At 63.5% G+C, this 20,457-nt stretch overlaps 2 protein-coding genes across 3 annotated transcripts in view; both read right to left on the reverse strand.

Moving 5' to 3' along the window:
* LSP1 (lymphocyte specific protein 1) overlaps window positions 1–10,268 on the reverse strand; it is a 36,706-nt gene extending 26,438 nt beyond the window's left edge. For both annotated transcript variants that reach the window (XM_032490169.1, XM_032490167.1), the window contains exons 1-2: window positions 10,148–10,268; window positions 8,276–8,501 (exon numbers count right to left, since the gene is read on the reverse strand). In XM_032490169.1, coding sequence (XP_032346060.1) covers window positions 8,276–8,501; window positions 10,148–10,253 — 332 coding nt within the window. In that variant the 5' untranslated portion in view covers window positions 10,254–10,268. The remainder of the gene's footprint in view (window positions 1–8,275; window positions 8,502–10,147) is intronic.
* Window positions 10,269–17,287: 7,019 nt separating this feature from the next.
* TNNI2 (troponin I2, fast skeletal type) lies at window positions 17,288–19,895 on the reverse strand. Its single transcript, XM_032490229.1, has 8 exons — window positions 19,719–19,895; window positions 19,083–19,112; window positions 18,870–18,876; window positions 18,362–18,403; window positions 18,148–18,276; window positions 17,935–18,024; window positions 17,659–17,835; window positions 17,288–17,502 (listed from the first exon to the last, which is right to left on the reverse strand). Exons 2-8 carry the CDS (start codon window positions 19,088–19,090, stop codon window positions 17,407–17,409), a joined length of 549 nt encoding a protein of 182 aa, XP_032346120.1. The 5' UTR covers window positions 19,091–19,112; window positions 19,719–19,895; the 3' UTR covers window positions 17,288–17,406.
* Between the last annotated feature and the right edge of the window lie 562 nt (window positions 19,896–20,457).

A 20,457-nucleotide genomic window follows, 5' to 3' on the forward strand; every position in this document is an offset into this window, starting at 1 on the left:
CTCATCTCTTGAAATATTTTAATATTTATCCTCCCATCCATTCATATATCTGCCTCTCCAACCATCCACATGTCCGCCCATCTTCCTACCTAGCAAGTCACACATCCAGTTGTGCGTGTGTATGTATGTTTGTCCTGCAATAAACATATTTGCCCATCATTTTGCCCATAATGCCATCCAAATGGGTTAATACTTAAAGAAGTTACTGGAGCATAGTGAATTGTCGATAAATGTGAGCTACTGTTACTTTCACCCATCTATTCACACATCCGTATCTCATCCAACCGCCCACTTATTCCACCGCTCCATTTATCTTTATATGATTGCCCACTTATCCATATATTTTCCAAAAAATTTATTGAATGCTACTGTATTCGCTTCTGTCGGAGTTCAGTGTTAACAAGGTCCCTGTTCTCACAAAGATGGCATTTTAGTGGGAACAAAACAATGAACAGTACATGTGTAAGATGTCAGGTGATGCAACTCAGGGTAAGGGGACATGGAGTTCTGAAGGGGACTGATGTATTCTGTGCATGGTAGCCAAAAGGAAGTCCCATGGGAAAGAATAAGCCTTTCCTTATCTGAAGAGGGACTTGGGTATGATAGCTGTATACACTGGCAGAAGAGAATGTTCTAGGAAGAGAGAAGAGTGAGTGCAAAATTCCTGATTTAGGTGTGTCGCTTCACCAGTCCTTTCCAGTAGTTCATCCAGCATCAAGTCACATAGCTATTTACTCATTATCTATCTTTCTACTCATCCATCTCTTTCTGTAATTGCCCACCTGTCAATCTAAAACTCTATCCACTCTTTATATCTGTTTCTATGCCTACCTGTCCTGAAACCTTCTGCTTATCTGTCCTGTCATTTATCTGTCTACATTCTATTTATCCATATTTATCCATTTATCTATCCACCAATCCATAATTCCATTTCATGTGTCCATCCACCAGTCCATCCACACATCCATCCATCTACCTATCATTCCATTCACCTATCCATCATCATCCATCCATCCATCCACTTGCCCATCCTCCCACAATCCATCCATCCATCCATTTGCCCATCCACCCATCATCCATCCTTCCATCCATCCATTCATTCATTCACCCATCCATCCATCTACTCACTCATTCATCCATCTATTCATCCACCCATCATCCATCATCCATCCATCCACTCTTCCATCCACCCATCCACCCTTCCATCCAAACCCCCATCCATATACACATCATCCATCCATTCATCCACTCATCTATCTATCCATCCATCCAACCATCATTCATTCACCCACTCATTCCTCTATTCATTTATCCAACCATCCACTCCATCCATCTACCCATCCATTAATCCACTCATCGATCCACCCATCATCCATCCTCTATCTACTTATCCACTCATTCATCCACCCATCATTTCCATCCACACATCCCTCCTTTCATCCATCCATCCACCCTCCATCCACCCATCATCCGTCCAATCATCCATCCATCTATTCATCCACCTATTATCCATCTATTCACTCATCTATCTACCCACCATTCTTCTATCCATCACTTACCCATCACTTGTCCTTCCATCTATCCATCTACTCATCCACCTATCCATCCACCCACCCATCCATCTATCCACCATTTATCTACCCATTCACTCATCCTTTTACTCATTATTCATCCATCCATTCTCTCCTCCTTCCATCCTTCTGTCTCTTTATCCATCTATTAATCCACCCATCCGTCCACCCATTATCCATCTATCCATCCCTTTACTCATTCATCCGCCCATCCATCTACTCACATTTATCTATTTATCCACCTATCTATCCACCTATTATCCATCCATCCATCCATTTACCCATCCGTCAATCCACCCACCCATCATCCATCCATTCACTCACTCATGTATCCTTTCATCCACCCATCCATCCGCTCATCATTTATCTATCCATTCATCAGTAATCCATCATCTATTTACCCACCACCCATCTATCCATCATTTATCCATTCATTCAGATTGACATCATATGTTCTTCAGTCCATCCATCCATGCACCTATCCACCCACTATCAATCCATTATTTTTCCATCCATCATTTATCTATTCATCACTGATCCATCATAGAGCCACCCATCATCCATCTCTGTCATCTATCCATCCAACCATCCAGACGGACATACATATGTTCTTCTATCCATTCACTTATCCATCCAATCACCCCTCTCTCCATCCATCCATCCATCCACTCATCATCCATCAGCCGGTTATTCCTAGCTCCTACCTTTCTTTGTCTACCTTTCCTTTCGTTCATACTTTTCTCTCTCACTGAATCTTTTATTTTCCTTTTTTCTTTCTTCTGTGACTAAGACATGGTTCATAAGCTTGTGGTTAAAGAAGATAAAGGAACAGACCCTCATGACCCAGAGACTAAGTGCCACAACAGAACCTAAATAAGGGCTGAGAGATAGGGAGCTGTCCTTTATTCAGACCTTCTCAGCACACACAGACACACACATGCACACAGCCAGTGAGAGCCCACGTGGGGCGGGCTGCGGGAGAGGGGGTCAGAGCTGGTGGCCTCAGTGGCTCCTGGGTGGCTCCAAATAGAGAAATGTCTCTGATTACTCATCGGTTTTAACCGTGCCTCAGTCCAGCCCAGGGAGAGAGGCCAGGACGATGGGGTGGGGTATAGCGGTAAAGCTGGGACTTTAGGGAGGGGCTGGGACCAGGAGAAAGGCTGAAAGCTTCTTTCCAGATTCCTCTGGAATCGACTGGCCAGGTCCACCTGTCCCAAGTCCCATTTCTCTTCTGAAGAGAGTACCCGGGAAAGGCGGGAGGGGGAGTAGGCAGCCTCGGGTCACCTGGAAGGGAAGCCATCAGCAGGGCAGTTTTCGGGGGTGGGGCACAGGCGCCCTCTTCTGGGGGGGGGGGGCGGCACGGGTGCCCTCGGAGGGAGGGAGGGGCCTGTGTCCTCCCCTGGGGGCGGGAAGGAGTAGCGTCTGCCACCCCACCTGCCAGGCGCAGGGCCCGGCGGTGACCCTCTCGCTCCTCACCCACAGTCCACAGCCTGTGCGACACCTGCGAAAGCTGAGGGTCCAGAACCCACCACCACTGCGCCCTGTTACTGTCACCCCTACCCCTGCCAGCTGTCCCTGCTGACCTCTGCTGTCCCGCCGTGGCCAGTATCCCAAGTCCCCCCATTCCTGCAGGGCAAGGTGAGTGTCTCGGGGCAGAGTCAGGGGTCAGACCGATCCTAGGTTCCCAGACAGCCCCTCCTGACAGCCAGTGGGATCAGACAGTGCTCCTCCTGCCACCCCAACGGCTCTCCCCTTCCCACACGGAGGCCGCGGATGGAGTTGGGGCAGACTGGCCTGGCCCCCAGGAAGGGCCAGGGCCCCGCTCACCCTGCCCTCCTCCTGTGTCCTGTGCCCCGCACTGCAGGGCTGCCGGCTGGCGGTGCTAGGAGGCCTGCTTTTCTCCGTCCTCTTACTTCCTATGAACGCCACACCCGCACGGCCCCAGCCCCTGCTTCAGGCTCTTGGGCGTTGGGGAAGGGACGGGGCGGGGCCCCGGTCTGGCCGAGAGTCCCTGGCCCTGCACCCCAGGCGCGGGCTTTCCCCTCCGGGTCTCAGCTCATAGTCGGTGCAGAGCGTCTGCCTCCGTCTGCCTCGGGGCGCTCGGGGGCTGGTGAGGTCTGGGAGCTCCCCTCGCTGGTGGCCTGGAGCCCCCGGTCTCCAAAAAGACCCTTGGTAGTCCCTGGAGTAGGGAATCCCTGGCTGCAAAGTGTGGGGGGCTGGGTCCTGGGAGAGCAGCCGAGGGCTCCTTTCTAACGCCCCTGGAGAGAACCGTCTCGTTCTGGCCATGCCAAGTCCCATTTCTGCTTCGGGGGAGGTCCCTAGTGGTGTCTCCTGAGCTGTGCCCTGTTCTGGGTGGGCCTTGGGACGCACGGTCCTCATTCGGATGGGAACCTCAGGGCACCCTGCAGAACCCATGAGGGGCAGCGCCCCAGCCCCGGACCCCCGCCCCCCCCCCAGCCCGAGTCCTTGCCAGGTGGCAGGGGGCCTGCGCTCGCCCAGGGAAGCAGTGTTAGGAAGCACACGCTACACGCTGGTGGCCAGCGGCTGGCCCTCGGGGAGGACGTTCAGCCCTTAAGCCTTGGTTTCTGCTGGTGGAAGTAGGGGCCCTGGCACCTGCCTCACAGGCTGGGCAGTGAGACCCTCGGCATGAAGAGCTCGGTGAGGCTGGCACAGCCGAGTGAGTGCTGAGTAGCCATGACCCCAACCGTGCAGATGGAGAAACCGAGGCCTCAGGGGCAGGGCTGCCTCGCTCCGGGAAGCACTAGCCCAGACGTAGTGGCCAGTGCCCCGCACCCCGGAGGTCCGTGCCTGTCCCCGACCTCCGCCTGCACTGGAAGCGCAGAGCCCAGGAGAGCAAAGGCGGCACTCACGGCCCCAGCCCAGGGCTCCTAGGAACCTCATCTTCCCGACCGAGGGCTGGCCCACTGCTCTGGTACCCTCTGAGGGATGAGGCAGAGGCAGACAGTAGTGGGGGTCGTGAAGGGGAGGGCAGCACTGCGCAGACTCACGGTGCCTCCCTGGCTGGGCCCGCCTGTTCCGGCCTCGAGACCCTCCTGGCTCTGCCCCCACGGCTCCAGGATTGCTGGAGGAGGAGGCAGATGGAGACCAGGACGGGGGTGGGACGCAGGGAAGGGTTTCTGACTTCCCAAGTCAGCAGGGTGGGCCCTGCAGCGGCTTCCCCAAGCGTGTGAGGAGGTCCTCTCCCTCTCCCCCACCCGAGGACGGGGTGCGAAGGGTCCAGACAGAAGGCTAGAGGAGGCGCGGGGGGAAGGCGTCCATCGTCCCGGCTGAGCCCGGCCTCCCTCCTCCCTGAGACCCCTGCCCTGGGTGGGGAGGAGATGAGACCCACCTGGGGGTCCTGAGTCCGACCCAACTCTGGCTGCCACCTCCTAGTCTGGACCCTGAAGGAGCCCCAGTGTGTGGCCCCCCCATCCCTCCACCCCATCAATCTGGGGCTGGGGCCGGGGCCTGATTCTGCCTGTCCCGCCCTACCTCCTGAGTGGCCTTTGGCACCACCCGCTGCTCTGGGGCCGCGTACCTGGCTGCCTCAGGTGGTGCCGGCCCTGCCAGGAAGGCAAATGGGTGCCTGGCTGTGTGGGGGCTGCCAATCTTCCTTGGGGTTCTGCCCGTCCAGTGCCACAAGCTCTTCCCGCCCTTGGCTCCCTTACAGGGGTGGAAAGATGAAGTTTGTCAGGGCACACAAGCCTCCAGCTGCCAGCTGCCGGCAGCCCCATGGGGACCCTGCAGCCCAGAGGGCAAGGCCGAGAGGGACAGATGGCCCAGAAGGGGACCCTGCCGAGGGTGGCCCCGCAGGCGATCCTTGCTCTGCCGTCCCCCCTCAGCTCAGCACACGGAGAAGAGATGGACACAGCATCCATGAATCCCCGGGGAATGGGGGTCACGCCCTGCTGGGCAGGCGGTGAGGGCCAGAGGCCTAGGGGGCCGGGAGACACCACTCAGCCCTCCCTGCCCCAGCCAGGGTCATCCAGGGCCAGAACCACCTAGCCGAGGGGGAGGCCAGGGCCCGGGCTTTGGGGCCAACCCCACCGCGGGCAGTGGCAGACGTGGAGAGTGGCCAGCCCGAGGCGGTAGGGGACGTGGCAAGCCTTCAGAACCCTGCACAGGTAGGTTGAGGAAGGGCCTGTGCAAAGTCGTAGTGATTCCGACATCTTCTAGAACTGGGAAGGCCAGACTGTGGGGGGAGGTGTGGTCAGCGTGGCCAGGGCAGGCCTGGAGTGGCTGCCTGGGGGGGCTTTGTGGCCCCGTGGTGGATGGTTCTGTGCATGGGAGGACACGGTCCAACTGCCTCATGGAGAAAAAGCGTGGCAAAGGCAGGGGCCTGGGGACCAGGGCGGGCTGGGCTGTAGCAGGGGTGACGCCAGGGCTCCAGCGAGCCTGTCTGCAGGTGGAATCCTGCCACGGGGACGTGGGCACCGGAAGGACCCAGCGTGGGCCCATCTGGCCCCCAGGAGAGTCGGGGTGACACGGGATCTCTGAGGGGCTGGGACAGTCTGAGTAGGGAGGCCCCACCCTGGGGCGGTCTCGGGGGACGGTCCATCTGCCCAGTCGAAAGGGCAGGGCCTGTCCTGGGCGAGGGCCCGAATCCTTGACAGCCCCTCCATGGGCAGTGCGGGTGGGGTAGGGGGGTGGGTCTGGTCGGCTGTGCTCCAGCCCCAGCAGACCCTGCCCAGCCTCGCCCTCCTGGGGGCTCCCGGGAGGGGCTTCCCAGGCCACATGTCCCTGGCCTGAGCGTCGGGGACTTCTCACTCATCCTGGACAGGAAAATCCCCGGTTCCCTCAGTCACCTTGTGAAACGAGAGCCCCACCCGCCCTGGGTCTCGGTTTCATTCTGAAATGTCAGTGTCGGTCGCACACCATGGTGGGGGTGACGTCCGTGGGGGCGCCCTGGCTCTGGGGCTGGGGGTGCATCCAGCCAGCTCTCCCTCCCAGCTCCTGACAGACCCCACACAAATGAGCCTCAGGCCCCTGAACAGGCACCAGTGAGCTGGCCCTGTCCCCCCAGCCCCCGTCTGGACCTGGGCTGGTGGCCGGGCCCTCTGCTACCTTCTTCCTCTCCTCCGCATGCATGACAGCTGGGGGGGGGGTCAAGGATGGGGCCAAGGAGGGGCAGGCCCCAGCCAGGCGGCTCAAACTGTGCCCTTCTATGGACATGTGGTGGCTGGAGGAGCACGCAGAGCCCAGGGCTCAGACGGCGCTGACGTGGGGAGCTGCATCTGCGCGGGGACACAGCTGTCCCCAGTTACCTGCTGTGCATGCGTGTGCAGAACGGCCTGCCTCTCTGGAAGCACACGGACATCTCCTGGGGCACACAGCACGGACCTTGCCTCCCGCCTCACCACTCCAGCTCCCCGCAGAGCCCCGGGCCATCACGGGCACCAGGACCCTCACCATCACGGGCACCAGGACCCTCACCTGGACCCCGCAGCCCGGCTGCTGCTCAGCCTCCCCTTCCCCTGAGACTCAGCCCCCTCAAGCCCCTGAACCAGAGACCCCACAGGGAATTCAGCAAGGATACGCATGCGCACACACACGCACCCCCTTCAACTCCCCATCAGACACTTCCGCCTTCCCCGGGTTATCAGTGAAGCATCACACAGGCGCGGTACCTCCACCTCTAGCCTCCTGCATGAGAGCTGGGGGCAGAACCCACTTTGCAAGTCAACCCTGAGGCTGTGGGGAACCCTGCCCGTGGCTGCGCGGGGGGGTCATGGTGGGCCCCCCTCCTCTGCCTTCTCCCCAACTGCCCCCACAGCAGTAGCTCTGGGGCAAACGGGAGATGGCCCTGGGGGGCTCAGTCTCCACCCTCTGGCTCCGGGTGTCTCACCCCCTCGCCGAGGCCCCTTGCCTTCCCTTCACCTGGGCAGCAGCCCCCACTGTCCTCCTCCTGGGCTTGTGTTCCCTCTCTCCACACTACCCCCATCCCCTGACTGTCCCCAAGCCCTGACTGCTCCCATCTCTCTGGGACCTGCACCCTGGGGCAGATGGAGCCCCACAGCATGGCTCAGCCTGCTCGCCGGCACATCCACAGCCCATGCCCCAGCCGGGAAGCCTCCTCCTCTGCCCCTGCGCAGACCGGGCGCCCCCGGATGAGGCCTGGGCCGCACGGTTCCAATGCCGAGCTCTGGCTGTGGACACACAAGCAGTCCTTTTCCTGGGCAACCCACACACAGCCTCTGCTCGCATCCCCTCACATCCATTTCCAACCAGCCGCACCTGCCTGACACTCAGAAAGAACCTGCTGGAGAAAGACCCCCTTCTCCATCACCACCGGGAGGGGAACGGGGGCGGGCCTCGGGTACAGGCTTGGAGGTCCTGAGGCTAAGTCCCGGGCGCCACCTCCTCCAGCCCTCACAGCCTCGGCCCTGCCTGCCCAAGGCCTGGTCTCTCGCCCCGCGGTCTAGGCTGAGTCCTGGTTCCTGTATCCGGCGTTCAGCCCACCTTGTCCTAGGTCAGCACCCCGCCAGCTGGTGGGGGAACCCGGCCTCCCCCAGTTAGGCCCAGCGGCAGGGGCAGAGGGAAGAGGCAGCTCCCCACCACGGGTGAGAAGGGGGCCCAGGAATGCGCCCTGCAGCCAGCGTGCTGCCCCCAGCCCCCGCGGCGCTGCAGATCCCCGGGTGCCCCCCCCCACCACCACCGTGTAAAGGCAAAGACTCCTGCGGACCACGGCCTGGCCCCGGCCTTACCCTGCGTCTTCGTCCCCCAGCAGCTCCTGCTGCTCCTCGGAGCCCGGGTGGCTGGGCGCCTCGGCCATCGCCTGGCGTCGGGTGGCCGCGCTGAGGGCTGTGTGTGCGAGCTGCGGCTCTCGGTGCCTCCTGGGGCCCCCCCCCACCCCCCTCCGCCGGCCGGGCCTCACTTCCCCCTCCGGCAGCAGGTCGGGGCGGGGAGCCTCTGTGGGCTTGGGCTGGGGTGCTGCAAGAGGCAAGAGCAGAAGAGGGAAAACCGCCATCAGGAAGCGCGAAGCGGGCCGCAGCGGCCTGGAGGGCGGGGGTGGGGGGCGGGGACCCCCGCACACGGGCCCCCACGCTCCCCCGGGCCCCCGGCAGCCCCGCCTTGGAGCCCGCCTGTGTGCGGCTGGGTCCCCAGGCACCAGGGCGCTGTCCTGGTGCCTAAGCCTCCATGTTCAGCATGGCGACCCTCAGGGAGGAGATCTGGGTGTGCTCCCGGCACAGATGCTCTGGTACCCCGGGGCTCCGGCCGTCGCCTGGTGCACGGGGCCCTGGGCTGAGCTCTCCAGGCGACCTCCGGGCCAGCCTGAGCTGTCCCACCTGCTGGCCCCACACATTCTCTCAGCACTTGCTTTCCTTTCCCGAACCGTCGGGGTCCCTGGTCTCTCCACCCCACCTCCCTCTGTCCCTTTGACCTGCCTCCCCTCACCCTCCAAGCTTCGGGAGCTCAGAACTGACCGGGTGGATGGTCAGTGTCACTGGGCTGGCGGGGTGCTCAGGGACTTCCCAGGAGGGACCAGCAGGAAGAGCGGATGGATCAGAGCCGTTTCACCCTCACTGTGCTCGGCCACTGGGAGTGGCCAGACGAGGGGCTCAGAAATCAGTGAGCGGTGAGCCACTGTGGTGGGGGGCAGGCCCCACAACTGGGGACTCAGCCGTCACCATGAAGCCATGCTGGGACAGCCACGGAGGTGGGCAGACCCGGGTCACCCCCGGGCACGGGAGAAGGGAAGAGGGAGCCCTGGCAGCTTGCCAAGCCCTGGCCAGCGGTGGGCCCGAGAAACCCAGACGGAAGGGGCTTGGAGCGGCCCCAGGGCACCAGGCTGGGGAAGGCAGGAGGCCCAGGGCGCTCACCCACCAGGGCGGGCCCCTCCCAGGGACAACCTGGGAGGCAACAAGGCCCCTTCACCACCCACAGTCACCAAGAAGGCTCACCCTGCGAGGGGAGGCTCCGGGAAGGGTCCCGCACTTGAGAATGTCGGGTGGGCCTGAGCCAAGCGGGGCTCAGCGCCACAGACGGGCCCTTGGGGCGCAGTCCCTGCGAAGTCAGGGTTGCTGCCTCATGGATTCCTGGGGTCACTCCCCGCCCACCTTGGACGCGGGGTTGTCTGGACACCCACGTGCGTGGGGGCCAGGCCTCAGCACCCTGGCTGGCTGACTGCATCCCCAAGGAGCGGGCGCTCAGCTCGCCTGCCCCACATGCCTGGGCACCTTGTCCGCGGGGGCAACCCGGGGTCTACCTGCTGTCCAGGTCCTTCCTCTGGCCTTTGGTTAGGTCGGCTCCAACAACACAGCTGGGATGTCTAGAGGCCTTGCCAGGACGCAGGAGGGCAGGCAGAGGCCGAGGGCGCCCCCAGTGGCCTCCCGCCCTGCCATTCACTGCCTGAGGGCTGCACCGGTGCCCTCATTTGTGGGGTCCAGTGCAAGATGAAAGCTGGGGTCCTCTGCTTCAGAAGCTATTAAGAATTTCAGTAGGGAGACCCTTCCAGGCCCACAAAGCAGGCCTTCCCTGAAAGGTAAACTCCAGAGGCCCTGGACTGGCCTTGGAGGCCTGCGCTGACCAGCCCCAGCCCACCTTTTCAGTCTCCTCTGAGCCCTGCGAGCACTCACCAGACCCCCTCTCACGTGGAAGCCCTGACCCCCCGCGCCTGGGAGCGGGACCTTGTATGAAAGCAGGGCCACTGCAGATGCACTTGGCTGAGATGAGGTCATTCATACAGTATGTCTGGTGTCCTTCTAAAAAGGGGAAGTTTGGAGACAGACTTGCATGCAGGGAGAAGGGCGTGTGAAGGCGAAGGAAGAGATGGGGGTGGTGCGTCTACGAGCCGAAGATCCCCAGGAAACCACCAGAACTGGGGGAGGGGCCCAAAACAGACTCCTGCTCGGAGGAGTCTCGGGAAGAGCCCGGCCCCGTGACCCCTGGAACCCCATCTGTGGGACTTTGTTCCAGCCGCCCCCGGGACACTGACATCCCTGCCTCCCTCTTTGTGCCCTGCTGACAGTCCCAGTGCTCACTGAGGCCCGAGCGTGGGAGGGGCCGGTTCTCCGGGAGCAGCAGGTGGGGCACGAGGCAGCCACACCCAAGGATGCTCCGGGGCCCACAGGGTGCTGGGGGGGCCCGGACACAGTGCTCTCCGTGGGGTCACCCCAGGGCCTCCCCTTCTCGTTCTCACCCTCCGACTCCACAGAGGAAGCACAAGCCAGGAGGACCACACCGTCCTCACTCCCCCCGGACCCCCGTCTCCCTCTCCAAGCTCCGCTCCTGCTCAGAGACCCTGCTCTCCCCAGCACTCAGCTCCTCCTGCCGAATCCCAGGGCCATCTTACTACTGGGCGCCCCTCTCCCCATCCCTCCAGCCTCTCCCCCAACTCCACCTACCCTGCTTTTATGTGCAGACGTTCAAACATCTTAAAAACAAAGGGAAACACCCTGGAGCCGCTCAGCCCCGGCTGTTGGCCCTTCTCTGACCCCCACCCCCCACCACAGCCAGCTCTTTGCCTCCATCCCTCACCCCCGCAAGGCAAGAAACATCTCTAGGGAGCCCAGCGACTAGCAAAGGGCAGCACACATTCAGGGCCTGTGCCCTGCTGGGCGGCCGGTGAGACAGGGCGGGGCCCTCCTCCCAAGAGCCAAGTCTCCTCAAGGAGATACGCCATTATTTGCCCACCTGGCCATAGTCACCCAAACTCTAGAGGGGCCGTGGGAAGAGCAGAGACCACTGCTTGTCCACCCTTCCCAAACCCACTGCAGTGCCCAGCGACACGGTGAGTGACCAAGGGGAGCAACGAGCTAGCCAGAGGCCAGGACGGAGCCAGCCCTGTGGGCGGGCGAGCTGGGCACCAGGGGGGCTTCTGGCCCGGAGGCGCTGAGCCACAGGTGCGGGTCCCCGGGGCGCTGGGGGGGGGGGGGGGGCTCTGTGCGAGGCAGACGGGGGCAGATGCCCTGTTGCCTGTGGGGCGTTGAGGCGGACCATCTAGGGGAAGCTGGGTCCATGGATGTGGTGGCCTGCAGAGCCCAAGTGGAGTGGGTCCCCGGGGAGAGCACTGTCAGGACCGCACGCTCAAGTGACACCGAGGACTAGAGGCTCAGGAGGGGCTGGGAGAGAGCGGGAGGAAGCAGCTCAGGGGAGGGGTCAGGGATGGGGAAGTGGGCAGCAGGGCAGGTCAAGCCAGAAGAGGATGCTGCTTGTCTGCTTTGGCCGGAGCACCCAGGGCTCGAGTCAACCAGCCGAAGCCTGAGACCAGCAGCCGCGGGAGGGGGCGGGAATGCGGCTTCCGGGCCGGTGGGGCGGCGAGGCTGCCTGCAGAGCCACTGGGCTGCAGCTGGAGCCTCTGCGGGTTGGAGGGCGGGTCGGGGGAGAGGCAGACAGAGGATGAGGAGGGAGGGCGTTTGGAGGATCCAGGAGAGAAAAGTTGAGACTGGAGACAGCAGTGTGGGCTGGAGAGACAGGTGGGCTTGGGAGTGCTGCGGGCTGAACTGTGTCCCCTAAAAACCCACACGTCTGGTCCTAAGCCCCCGCACCTGTGAGCTTATGAAGAAATAAGGTCTTTGCAGACAGTCAGGTTAGATGAGGTCACTGGGTGGGTCCCGATCCCACAGGGCCAGCGTCCTCACAAGAGGAGATCAGGACACAGACACACGCAGAGGGACACCACGCAAGGACACGGAAGAAGACGGCTGTCTCCACGCCGAGGGGAGAGGCCCCGGCCGGTGCCGCTGCTGCCTGAGCCTCCCGGGCTGCGGGGCTTTTCTCCGGCTGGCGCAGGGGTCATGCTGTCAGGGAAGAAGGTGCTCCTGTAACACACGATCCAGGCGCTGAGCACCGAGGCCGCTCCATTCTCCCGCGAGTCCAGGCCATGTGGCTGGGGAGGGGGCTCTACATTCATTCTGAGACCCCAGGCTTCTCCTTCAGAGGACCTCAGAATCCCAGCTAGCAGAGGAGGGGCGGGGGACCATGAAGGACGCTGGGGCATGGTGGTCCCTGGCCTCACCTATCCTCAGGTGTGTGCCCAGGAGGAAGAGTTAGGCATTCCCATGGGCAGGTGGCCAGCCAGTTCCTGCCTCCCCAGCCTATGAGGAGCGGGGACCAGGGAGCGAGAAGCCACGCACCCAGGATGCTCTAGGGGTCCAAATGTGCCAACAGCCAGCACAGGCAGGAAGCAAGAGAAGGTCGGGGAGCACAAGGATCTAGACGTGGACACCCTGGGCCAGAGAAAACCCAAGCAGAGGTGACTGGGGTGTTGGTGGGGACGCAGGCGGAGCACGGAGACCCAGGAGGTAGAACCCGGTGGGCGGGACGGCTGGAGGGGTGCACCAGGTCTCCGGGGAGCTTGGCCATCTCTCCTGCACTGAGGATCCAGGGGTCGGGGCCGTCGAAGCTTTGCCATGGGGAGGAGATGCACAGTTTGCTTGTGTGACTCCGTCCCTCCTCCCCATCAGATGATCTGGGTCCAGGAGTCCTGGCCTGGGGGCCCGAGGAGCCTGGGGACCAATGGGGACGGGCGTCTGCAAGCGCGTTGGGGGCGGGCAGGCAGAGGATGCCAGGGAGGACGGCGATGGGCAGGCAGGCAGAGGATGCCCTGAGAGGCCGCGTGAGGTGGGAGCTGAGGGGCGGCAGGTGGATTCTTCGAGCCACTGAGGGAACAGGTGAGGGCAGAAGAGACAGGTAAGCAGGTGATGGGGGCGCTGTCTGGATGAGTGGCCATGCACACCTGGGTCCCCTGGTGGGGGCTGGGGGTCAGGCAGAGGGGGCGGCTGGGACCTGTCTGCACCTAGCGGGGTCTCCCTGGAAGGGGACAGCTGTGGTGAGCAAGCCTGGAGCTGCCAGAAATTCCCCCATGGAGCTGGGGGTGGGCCCGGGAAGCAGGAGAAGCTGCAAGGAGAGGGGTGCAGGGTGGGAGGCCCCCTGGGCTGGCCTGGAAGGATACAGAGGTGGGGGGGTCTGTGATGGCCACCTGCCGTGGGCACAGCAGGAAGCTGTCCAGAGCATCTCCGCAAGATGACGGGGGATGAAGTCTCGGGTTCAGAGAAGACTTTGGTGATGGGAGTAGGGGAGCAGCTTGCACAGCGGGCTCACAGACCCCTGCCCCACCTGAGGCCCTACCTCCCTCCACACTGTGCTGATGTGGGCTTGGCGGGCACGGCGGGCATGAGAGGCTGAGTGGGGCCTGGCCAACTCCTAGGAGGTGCCGGAGGGCCCACCTCACCTGTCCGTCCTGAGAAGCAGGTGCACTCACCTCCACACCCATCTTGTAGCTGAGTACACTGAGGCCTGTCAGGGTGCTGTGAGGAGAAGCCAGTGGGGGTCAGGAAGGAGGGTGATGGAGAGGGCCTTGGCTTGTCGGTCAGAGGCGGGGGTGGGGGGTGGAGGAGGCAGGTCTGGGCCCAGAAGGAGCCAGTGCTTGGGGACCGAAGAAGGGACGAATGTGGACAGGTTGTCACGGGTGAGGCTCAGAGAGGGTGAGGCACTGTGGGCCAGCAGGAAAACACTCACAGTGGAACCCTGTGTCCTCCGGGGTCAATCCGTGGGGGTGCAGGTGAAGGGGACAAGAGGCCTGTCTCACGGATGCAGGGAACCCAGGGACAGCACCCCATTCCAGTCCTCACAGCTCCGCCCACTTCCAGCTGGCCCCCAGCTCTGTCCCCTAGCCCGGTCCTGCCCTGACCTCTGCCCCATGGTCCCCGAGGGCGGTGCTGCCGGCCCTGCCCTGTCTCCTTGGCCCGTGGCACTCACCCAGCCCTGCTGAAGAATTGTGCATCCAGAATCTTCCCCAGACTCCAGCCTGGGTCCCCGACCCTCCCACCACCAAGCTCCCTCCCTCGGTCCTCAGCCCTGGCCCCACCCGGTCTCCTGAGCTCTCTGGACCTCTCCTGCCCACACCCCCAGCTTTGGAAGTTCAGGGGATTCATCTTTGTTGATTTTGCTTGTTCTATTTTATGGTTGCTTAAAGAAACCATTTAAAGAAAAGTCTAATTTGGGGGAAAAGATTTTAAATGTACAGGAAAGTTTAATACAAAGAGCACCTGTGCCTCCTTCACACCGTCACCGTCACCTGCTGCCGCGGGCACTCGCCTCGGTCTCTCCCCCTCCCTCCTCTGCTCAGGGTCTGTTCCCCAAACCTGGAGACCGCGTCCTCTCCCCCAGCCACAGTGCGGACGCCAGCCTCAGCTCCTCAGTGTGAAACCCACGTCCACCTCACCCTCCAGTCTGCGTGCTTGTGACCGGCTCCCCGCGGTGACTTTACGCGGTTTCTGCCTGCTCTGCCCCGTGTGCCTTCTGACTCACGGAGACCACCCAGGCTCCCTGTGCACCTGCTGCCTCCATGCTCAGCCACCCCTCCCGGAGCCCAGGTCCCTCCCTGGGGAGCGTCGGGGCCCAAAGCCCAGGTGCTCCTTGCTGCCTGACCTCGCAGGAGCAGCGCGGGGAGACCGCAGTGGGCCCAAACCCGCACAGGACCTGCCCCACGCATGTGTGCGCCCCCCGCAGGGGCGCCAGCCTCAACCCCCACAGCCCCGCCGAGTGAGGCCCCCTGGGGCTTCCTATGGCTGCACCCGCTCCCTGAGCGCCGGTATCACCCACAGGTGGGCCGCGTCCCTGGTGCCTTTGCTGACCTCCTCTTGCCTCCAGGGGTCCTTCCTGGGCAGCGTCCTGCTCAGGCCCTCCGGAGGGTGCTGTCTTCTACCTGCCCATTTTTGGGGCCATCGCCCAGCATGCACTTGGGAGGGCACCCAGACCCCATCTCCAGCTGGGCCCCTACACCCAGCTATCTGGGGTGGGAACTACACCCCCATCCCCAAAGCTTGGCCCAGAGCCAGCCCCTCCCCCGCTCCCGGCTCCCTCCCCGGAGGACAGCCCTCCGTCCTTCCCCGTCAGCCCAGGCCAGGTGCCTTGTCTCCCTCGTCCACCGAGTCCTGGGGGCTTCACCTCTCCCACATCTCCCACCCCCAGCCTTGCCCCTTCTCCACCCTGCAGAGATCTTTCTAGAATGCAGATTCCTCAAAAAGCGCCAGGTGCTGGACTGCGCGCTTCCCTGGGATTGCACCGTTCAGCACTCCCCGCAGCCGCCTGGACGTGGGGACACCGGGGCCACCCAGCAGGGGCAGTGGTGGGGTGGCAGAGGGGCGTGGAGCCAGGCTGGGCGGCCCTGGCTGGATGAGTGCCAGCTGGGTTTGGTTGGCATGGTTTACTTCACTCAGTGGGAAGTGTAGCCAGCACCTGTAAACCCACTGTCCCACCCACGAACGCCAACGCGCCCCAGCAGCTACGGCGCCCTAGGCGCTTCCACCCCACCCGCTCCCCGCTTGGCCCCCACCCCGGGGAGTCGCTGCCTGGGATTTTGTGTTTGACATCTCCTTGCCGTTTTCAAAACTTGAAGCATGGCTGATTCAGTGATTCAGCTGTAAGTATGTGTATGTTCTTCTGCATGCTCTTCCTCATTGTAGGCAGTTACAAGACACTGAGTATAGTTCCCTGTGCTGTGCAATAGTCCTTGCTTTTTAGGAAGAAGATGGCTTCCCACACCCAGTGGAGTTGCATCCTGCCTGTGGGAGCCACGTCCCCGGCGTCCCTGACTCCCCACGGCCCTCGGGATGGATTCACGCTCCCTTTCCTGGTGGGCACAGTCCCTGCATGGTGGCCCAGTTCACTTTGCTGGGCCCGAGGCAGGGTCCCGCCTCTATCACTGGGCACCCTGACCGCCAAATCCCACTCTCTGAATTCACCATCTCCCTGCTGGCTCTGGGCTCCGCCCGGGGTGAGCCTCAGCCTGGAGCGTCCCTCGGTCCCCTCCATCCAGCCCACAGGAGCGTGAGCCCACAGCCAAGTCACCAGGCCTGGGGCTGCAGGGTTGACAAGACTGGGCCCCTCTGGAGCTGCAGGGTGGCCGGGAGCCTGTGCGGAGCCTGAGGGGAGCCTGATCCTGGGGCTGGAGCTGGGATGGGAGCGGCACTCGCTCGCCAAGGCCGGAAGGGCAGGCTGACGTCTGTCCCTTGAGGCTCAAGGCTGAAGGCGGCTGCCCTCCTGTCTCTGGCCCCGGCACATCAGTCGCTGGGCCCTCCGGAGGGCAAGGGCAGGGCAGACAGCTACTCCATCACACGCCGAGGCCTGGCCTCCCGGGGGTCCCCAGCAAAGATCTAGCGCGGGACCTTGGCGGGCCCCTGCATCATCCCTCACAAGAGAGGCTTGCTGTGACAGCCCGTCTGGGCCTGTCGGGGACATTGCCCCTTGATGTCTGATGGGGGCCAGGGCCAAGGGCGGAGCAGAAAGGAGATGCAAAGTCCGCCTCTCTGCTGGGCTCGGCATGCCGCCTGGGTGGCCTGCCATCTGTCCTTGGACCCCAGCCCGGTGTGCCCCGTCCCACTGGCACAAGACCCCGGGAGGGTCGTCTGATCTGGAACTGCCCCGCATGCGCCTGTGGAAGGCTGGGGTCCAGGGAGGAGCAGCCTGGGAGAAAGGGGGCACCCTGTGCCCCAAGGACAGGGTCTCTGGGCCTGGGGGTGGACCTTCATGGTGACTGTGACAACAAACATGGCCGAGGTGAACATCTGACGCGGCCGGGCCGCCCATGTCCAGGCCTGCAGGATCTGACCACCGACACCAGCAGGCAGCCCTGGAAGGAACCCCCACAAGCCCAGGAGGGGACCCCCCCAGCCCCTACCCGCGGCCACCCCGCACGGCCTCGAGGGGCCTTCCCAGGGCTGCCTGTGGGCCCTGAGGCTGGGGCAGGGCTGGACCAGACCAGACCAGAGCAGTCACGGGGGTTGGAATCCTTTATTGCCCACAGGCCTGGGCATCCGGGCGGGGCCCTGGGAGCTGGGAGCCCTGGGCGGCGTGCAGGCGGCGTGGGGGCTGCGAGGGGGCGGCGAGTGGCCTAGGACTCCGACTCAAACATCTTCTTGCGGCCCTCCATGCCCGACTTCTCCTCGATGTTCTTCCTCCAGTCACCCACGTCGCGCAGGTCCCGCTCCTGCAGTGGGGCCGGGAGACAGGGCTCGGCTCCCTCCCCAGGAAGCCAGAGCCCCATCCACTGCCAGCCTCAGCTTCCCCTCTGAATGGGGTCCCAGAGCCCGCCCTGCAGACCCACCCCCGAGCCTGAGCCAGACCGACGCGGCGGGGCGCCCACCTTCTCGGTGTCCTCCTTCTTGACCTGCTTCAGGTTGGCCCGCAGGTCCATGCACACCTTGTGCTTGGAGCCCAGCAGCGCCTTGAGCATGGCGTCGGCAGACATGCGCACCCTTCTCAGGGGGGGCCTCTTGAACTTGCCTCTCAGGTCGAACAGCTTCTGGTTCATGTCCTCCAGCTGCGGGAGGGAGACGGCAGGGGCCAGCCCTGGTGGGTCCCCGGTCCCGGCAGCGGGGGCCCGCCCCACCTCACCTGGGCCCTCCCGCGGCCCCCTCACCTCCTTGGTGCTCTTTTGCAGCTTCACCTCCATGTCATACTTTTCCTCCTCAGCCGCGTCGATCTTGGAGTGCAGCTGTTTGCAGAGCTCCTGGGGGCCGTGGGTGGGTGGGTGGGCGGGCGTCTGTCCCCCCGCCCCCCACTGGGGCCTCCACCCGCCCCGAACCCCCTCTTGCCCTCTTGACCAGGGCGGCTGGCGGGGCGCACCCGGTACCTGCACCTCGGCCATGGGCCCAGGGATGCTCAGCGTAGGGCAGTGCTCAGACAGGTAGTTCTGCTTCTCCGCCTCCCGGCGGCTCTCCTCCTTCTCCAGCTCCGTGGCCGCGATCTGGAGCATGACACTCTGGGGGGCGGAGGGACAGGTGGTGAGGGATTGTGGCAGGCCCGCCCCGCAGACCCCCAGGCGGCCCTCCCCGCGCCGCACCTACCTTCAGGTGCTGTCTCCGGGCCGTGATGGCCCTGTGGCGCTTCTGCAGGGCAGAGGAGAAGAGGCAGAGTCAGGGCCAGCCTGGGGCTCCCCAGCCACCCACATCCTTTCTCGCTCGTCTGCCTCGCCGAGGGGGTCCTGCCCAAGGAGGAGGCCAGGCCCAGGCTGTGGTGCTGCGTGCTGACCCTTGGCAGGTGGCCCTTCGGGTGGGGAGGAGAGGCTGTGCTTCAGAGGCAGAGAGGGGCTGGGGGGATGCAGGGCCCAGGAGGTGGGGGGTGCGGTCTTCAGAAAGAAGAAGCCATTCCCCGGGGACCAGGTCGCAGCCTCGCTTCCGCTGCTTCGTGAGGCGCCAGGCCGCCACTTCCTCTGTCGACTGTCTCGGTGGGCGGGGTGGGGCACCTGCGAGGGGCGAGGGGAGGCCTGGGGCAGCCTCGAAACTCTGACCTCTGACTTATCCTGAGTGGGGGGCCCCGTTCCCTCAGTGCTCCACCCCCAGCACACGTACTCACCTCCTCACTGTCCCATGAGGGCAGGCGGTGGAGCGGGGGAGAGAAGAGAGGTTAGGGCCATGCGATGGGGCCACGTGGTGGGCAGGCGGGCGAGGGGCCGGAGGTGAGTGGGGGGGGGGGGAGGGGAGGGAGATGCAGTGACCCTTGCCCGGGGGGGCGGGGTCAGGGAGTGGTGGGCTGCAGCAGGGGCAGCAGGCTTGGGGCTACACTTACTCCCCCATCGTGAGGTCCTGGGCTTCGAGCCTGTGGGAGAGAGAGGTGAGGGCTGTTAGGGCCGCTGCCCTCCTGCCCTGGACGCCGGCCGTCGGGGGCTGCAGGGCCTCGTGCTAGCCCAGCCCTCCGGCAGGCAGCCCCGCCCGCCCCCAAGCCCGACCTCCTTGGAGGGTGATGTCTTGGAATTCCCCCAGGGAGGGGGGGACATAAGAGGAGAAAGTGTTCCCAAAATGTCCCCGGCGGGCCTGGAGCCACGGCAGCTGTCCCTGAGGGAGGGCGGGTCTGGCCAGCACAGGTGGCTGCCAGAGCCACCAGTTATTTTTAGCTCTGCTCCTTCAGTTTTGAGCCCAAGTGCATACAAGAACCTGCCCCCAAGTCGGGCCCAGGGTCCCTCAACCCATAAAGTCCCCTTCACGTGTCCCACAGCGAGAGCTGGCCATCAGGGTGCTGCCTGGAACACTGGCCCCACCCCAGCCCGCCTCCGGATGCGTCTCCCTCCAGCCCCCTGCTCAGCAGACGCCACCCCCCAGAGAGGCTGCAGGCGACGGCCCCCTCCCCAGGCTCCGCCCTGGGAAGTCCTCCTGCAAGCTGTCCTGCGGCCCTGTCCCCGGCCTCGGCCAGCCGGGCCGGCCTCACCTTGCGTCTGGGCAGCAGTGCTGGGAGCGAGGTCAGGCCGGCAGCGGCGAGCTGGGCTGGTGGGCCCAGGGGAGGGTATAAAAGGCCTCCCCCAGGCTGGGCCCCCGCTCAGAAAGGGCATGGAGCCCTCCTCAGACCAATGGGGGCGCAGGGACCTCCCCACCTGCCCAGGCCGCCTGCCGGCCCAGCCTCGTGCTGCTGTCCAGGCCAAGAAGTCTTGGGGCGGGTGGTGCCGAGGTTGGGTTGCTCGTTGCTCTATTTAGGGCTCAGTGACGACTTCGAGATGCCGCCCTGGTTCTTGCAAGGAGCTTGAGGACAGTGTGAGGTCACTCCAGTCGGCCCCACCTGTCTTGAGTCAGGGTCCACACTGTGGTTTCCCCACAGGCTCCCGGGCCCCTGGGGACGGCAGGCGCCTCTCACTGGGCTGACTGTCCCCTTTAGCCCGGTGGGCACCTCAGGCACCAGCTGGCCACATTCCCCCTCTTCTCCAAGCTGGCCTGGGACCAGGCAGGACCCCCAAACACAACCTCTGGAGCCTACAGCAGTGGCCAGGGGCCTCCGTGTTGGAGACTGCCCTCCCCGGGTGTGATCCCGGCTTCCCGCCCCGAGCAGGATGGGGGGCGTCCTAGATGGATGGACGGACGTGCAGTTTTGCCTGGAACGCCCTGCCCGTGGGCCGGTTCCCTGCATGGCTCAGAACACGTCCTTCAACCCCAGGATTTCAGCGCCACCCACCTGG

The sequence above is a fragment of the Camelus ferus genome, chromosome 10 (assembly GCF_009834535.1).
Source record: "Camelus ferus isolate YT-003-E chromosome 10, BCGSAC_Cfer_1.0, whole genome shotgun sequence".
NCBI lineage: Eukaryota > Metazoa > Chordata > Mammalia > Artiodactyla > Camelidae > Camelus > Camelus ferus.

What these genes read in the sequence shown, in the direction of transcription:
- TNNI2 (XM_032490229.1), bottom strand. An exon ending in CCCGGAGACAGCACCTGAAG is followed by an intron (nt 18,277 to 18,361) that starts GTAGGTGCGGCG and finishes TCCGCCCCCCAG; the next exon opens with AGTGTCATGCTCCAGATCGC. An exon ending in GGCCCATGGCCGAGGTGCAG is followed by an intron (nt 18,025 to 18,147) that starts GTACCGGGTGCG and finishes CACGGCCCCCAG; the next exon opens with GAGCTCTGCAAACAGCTGCA.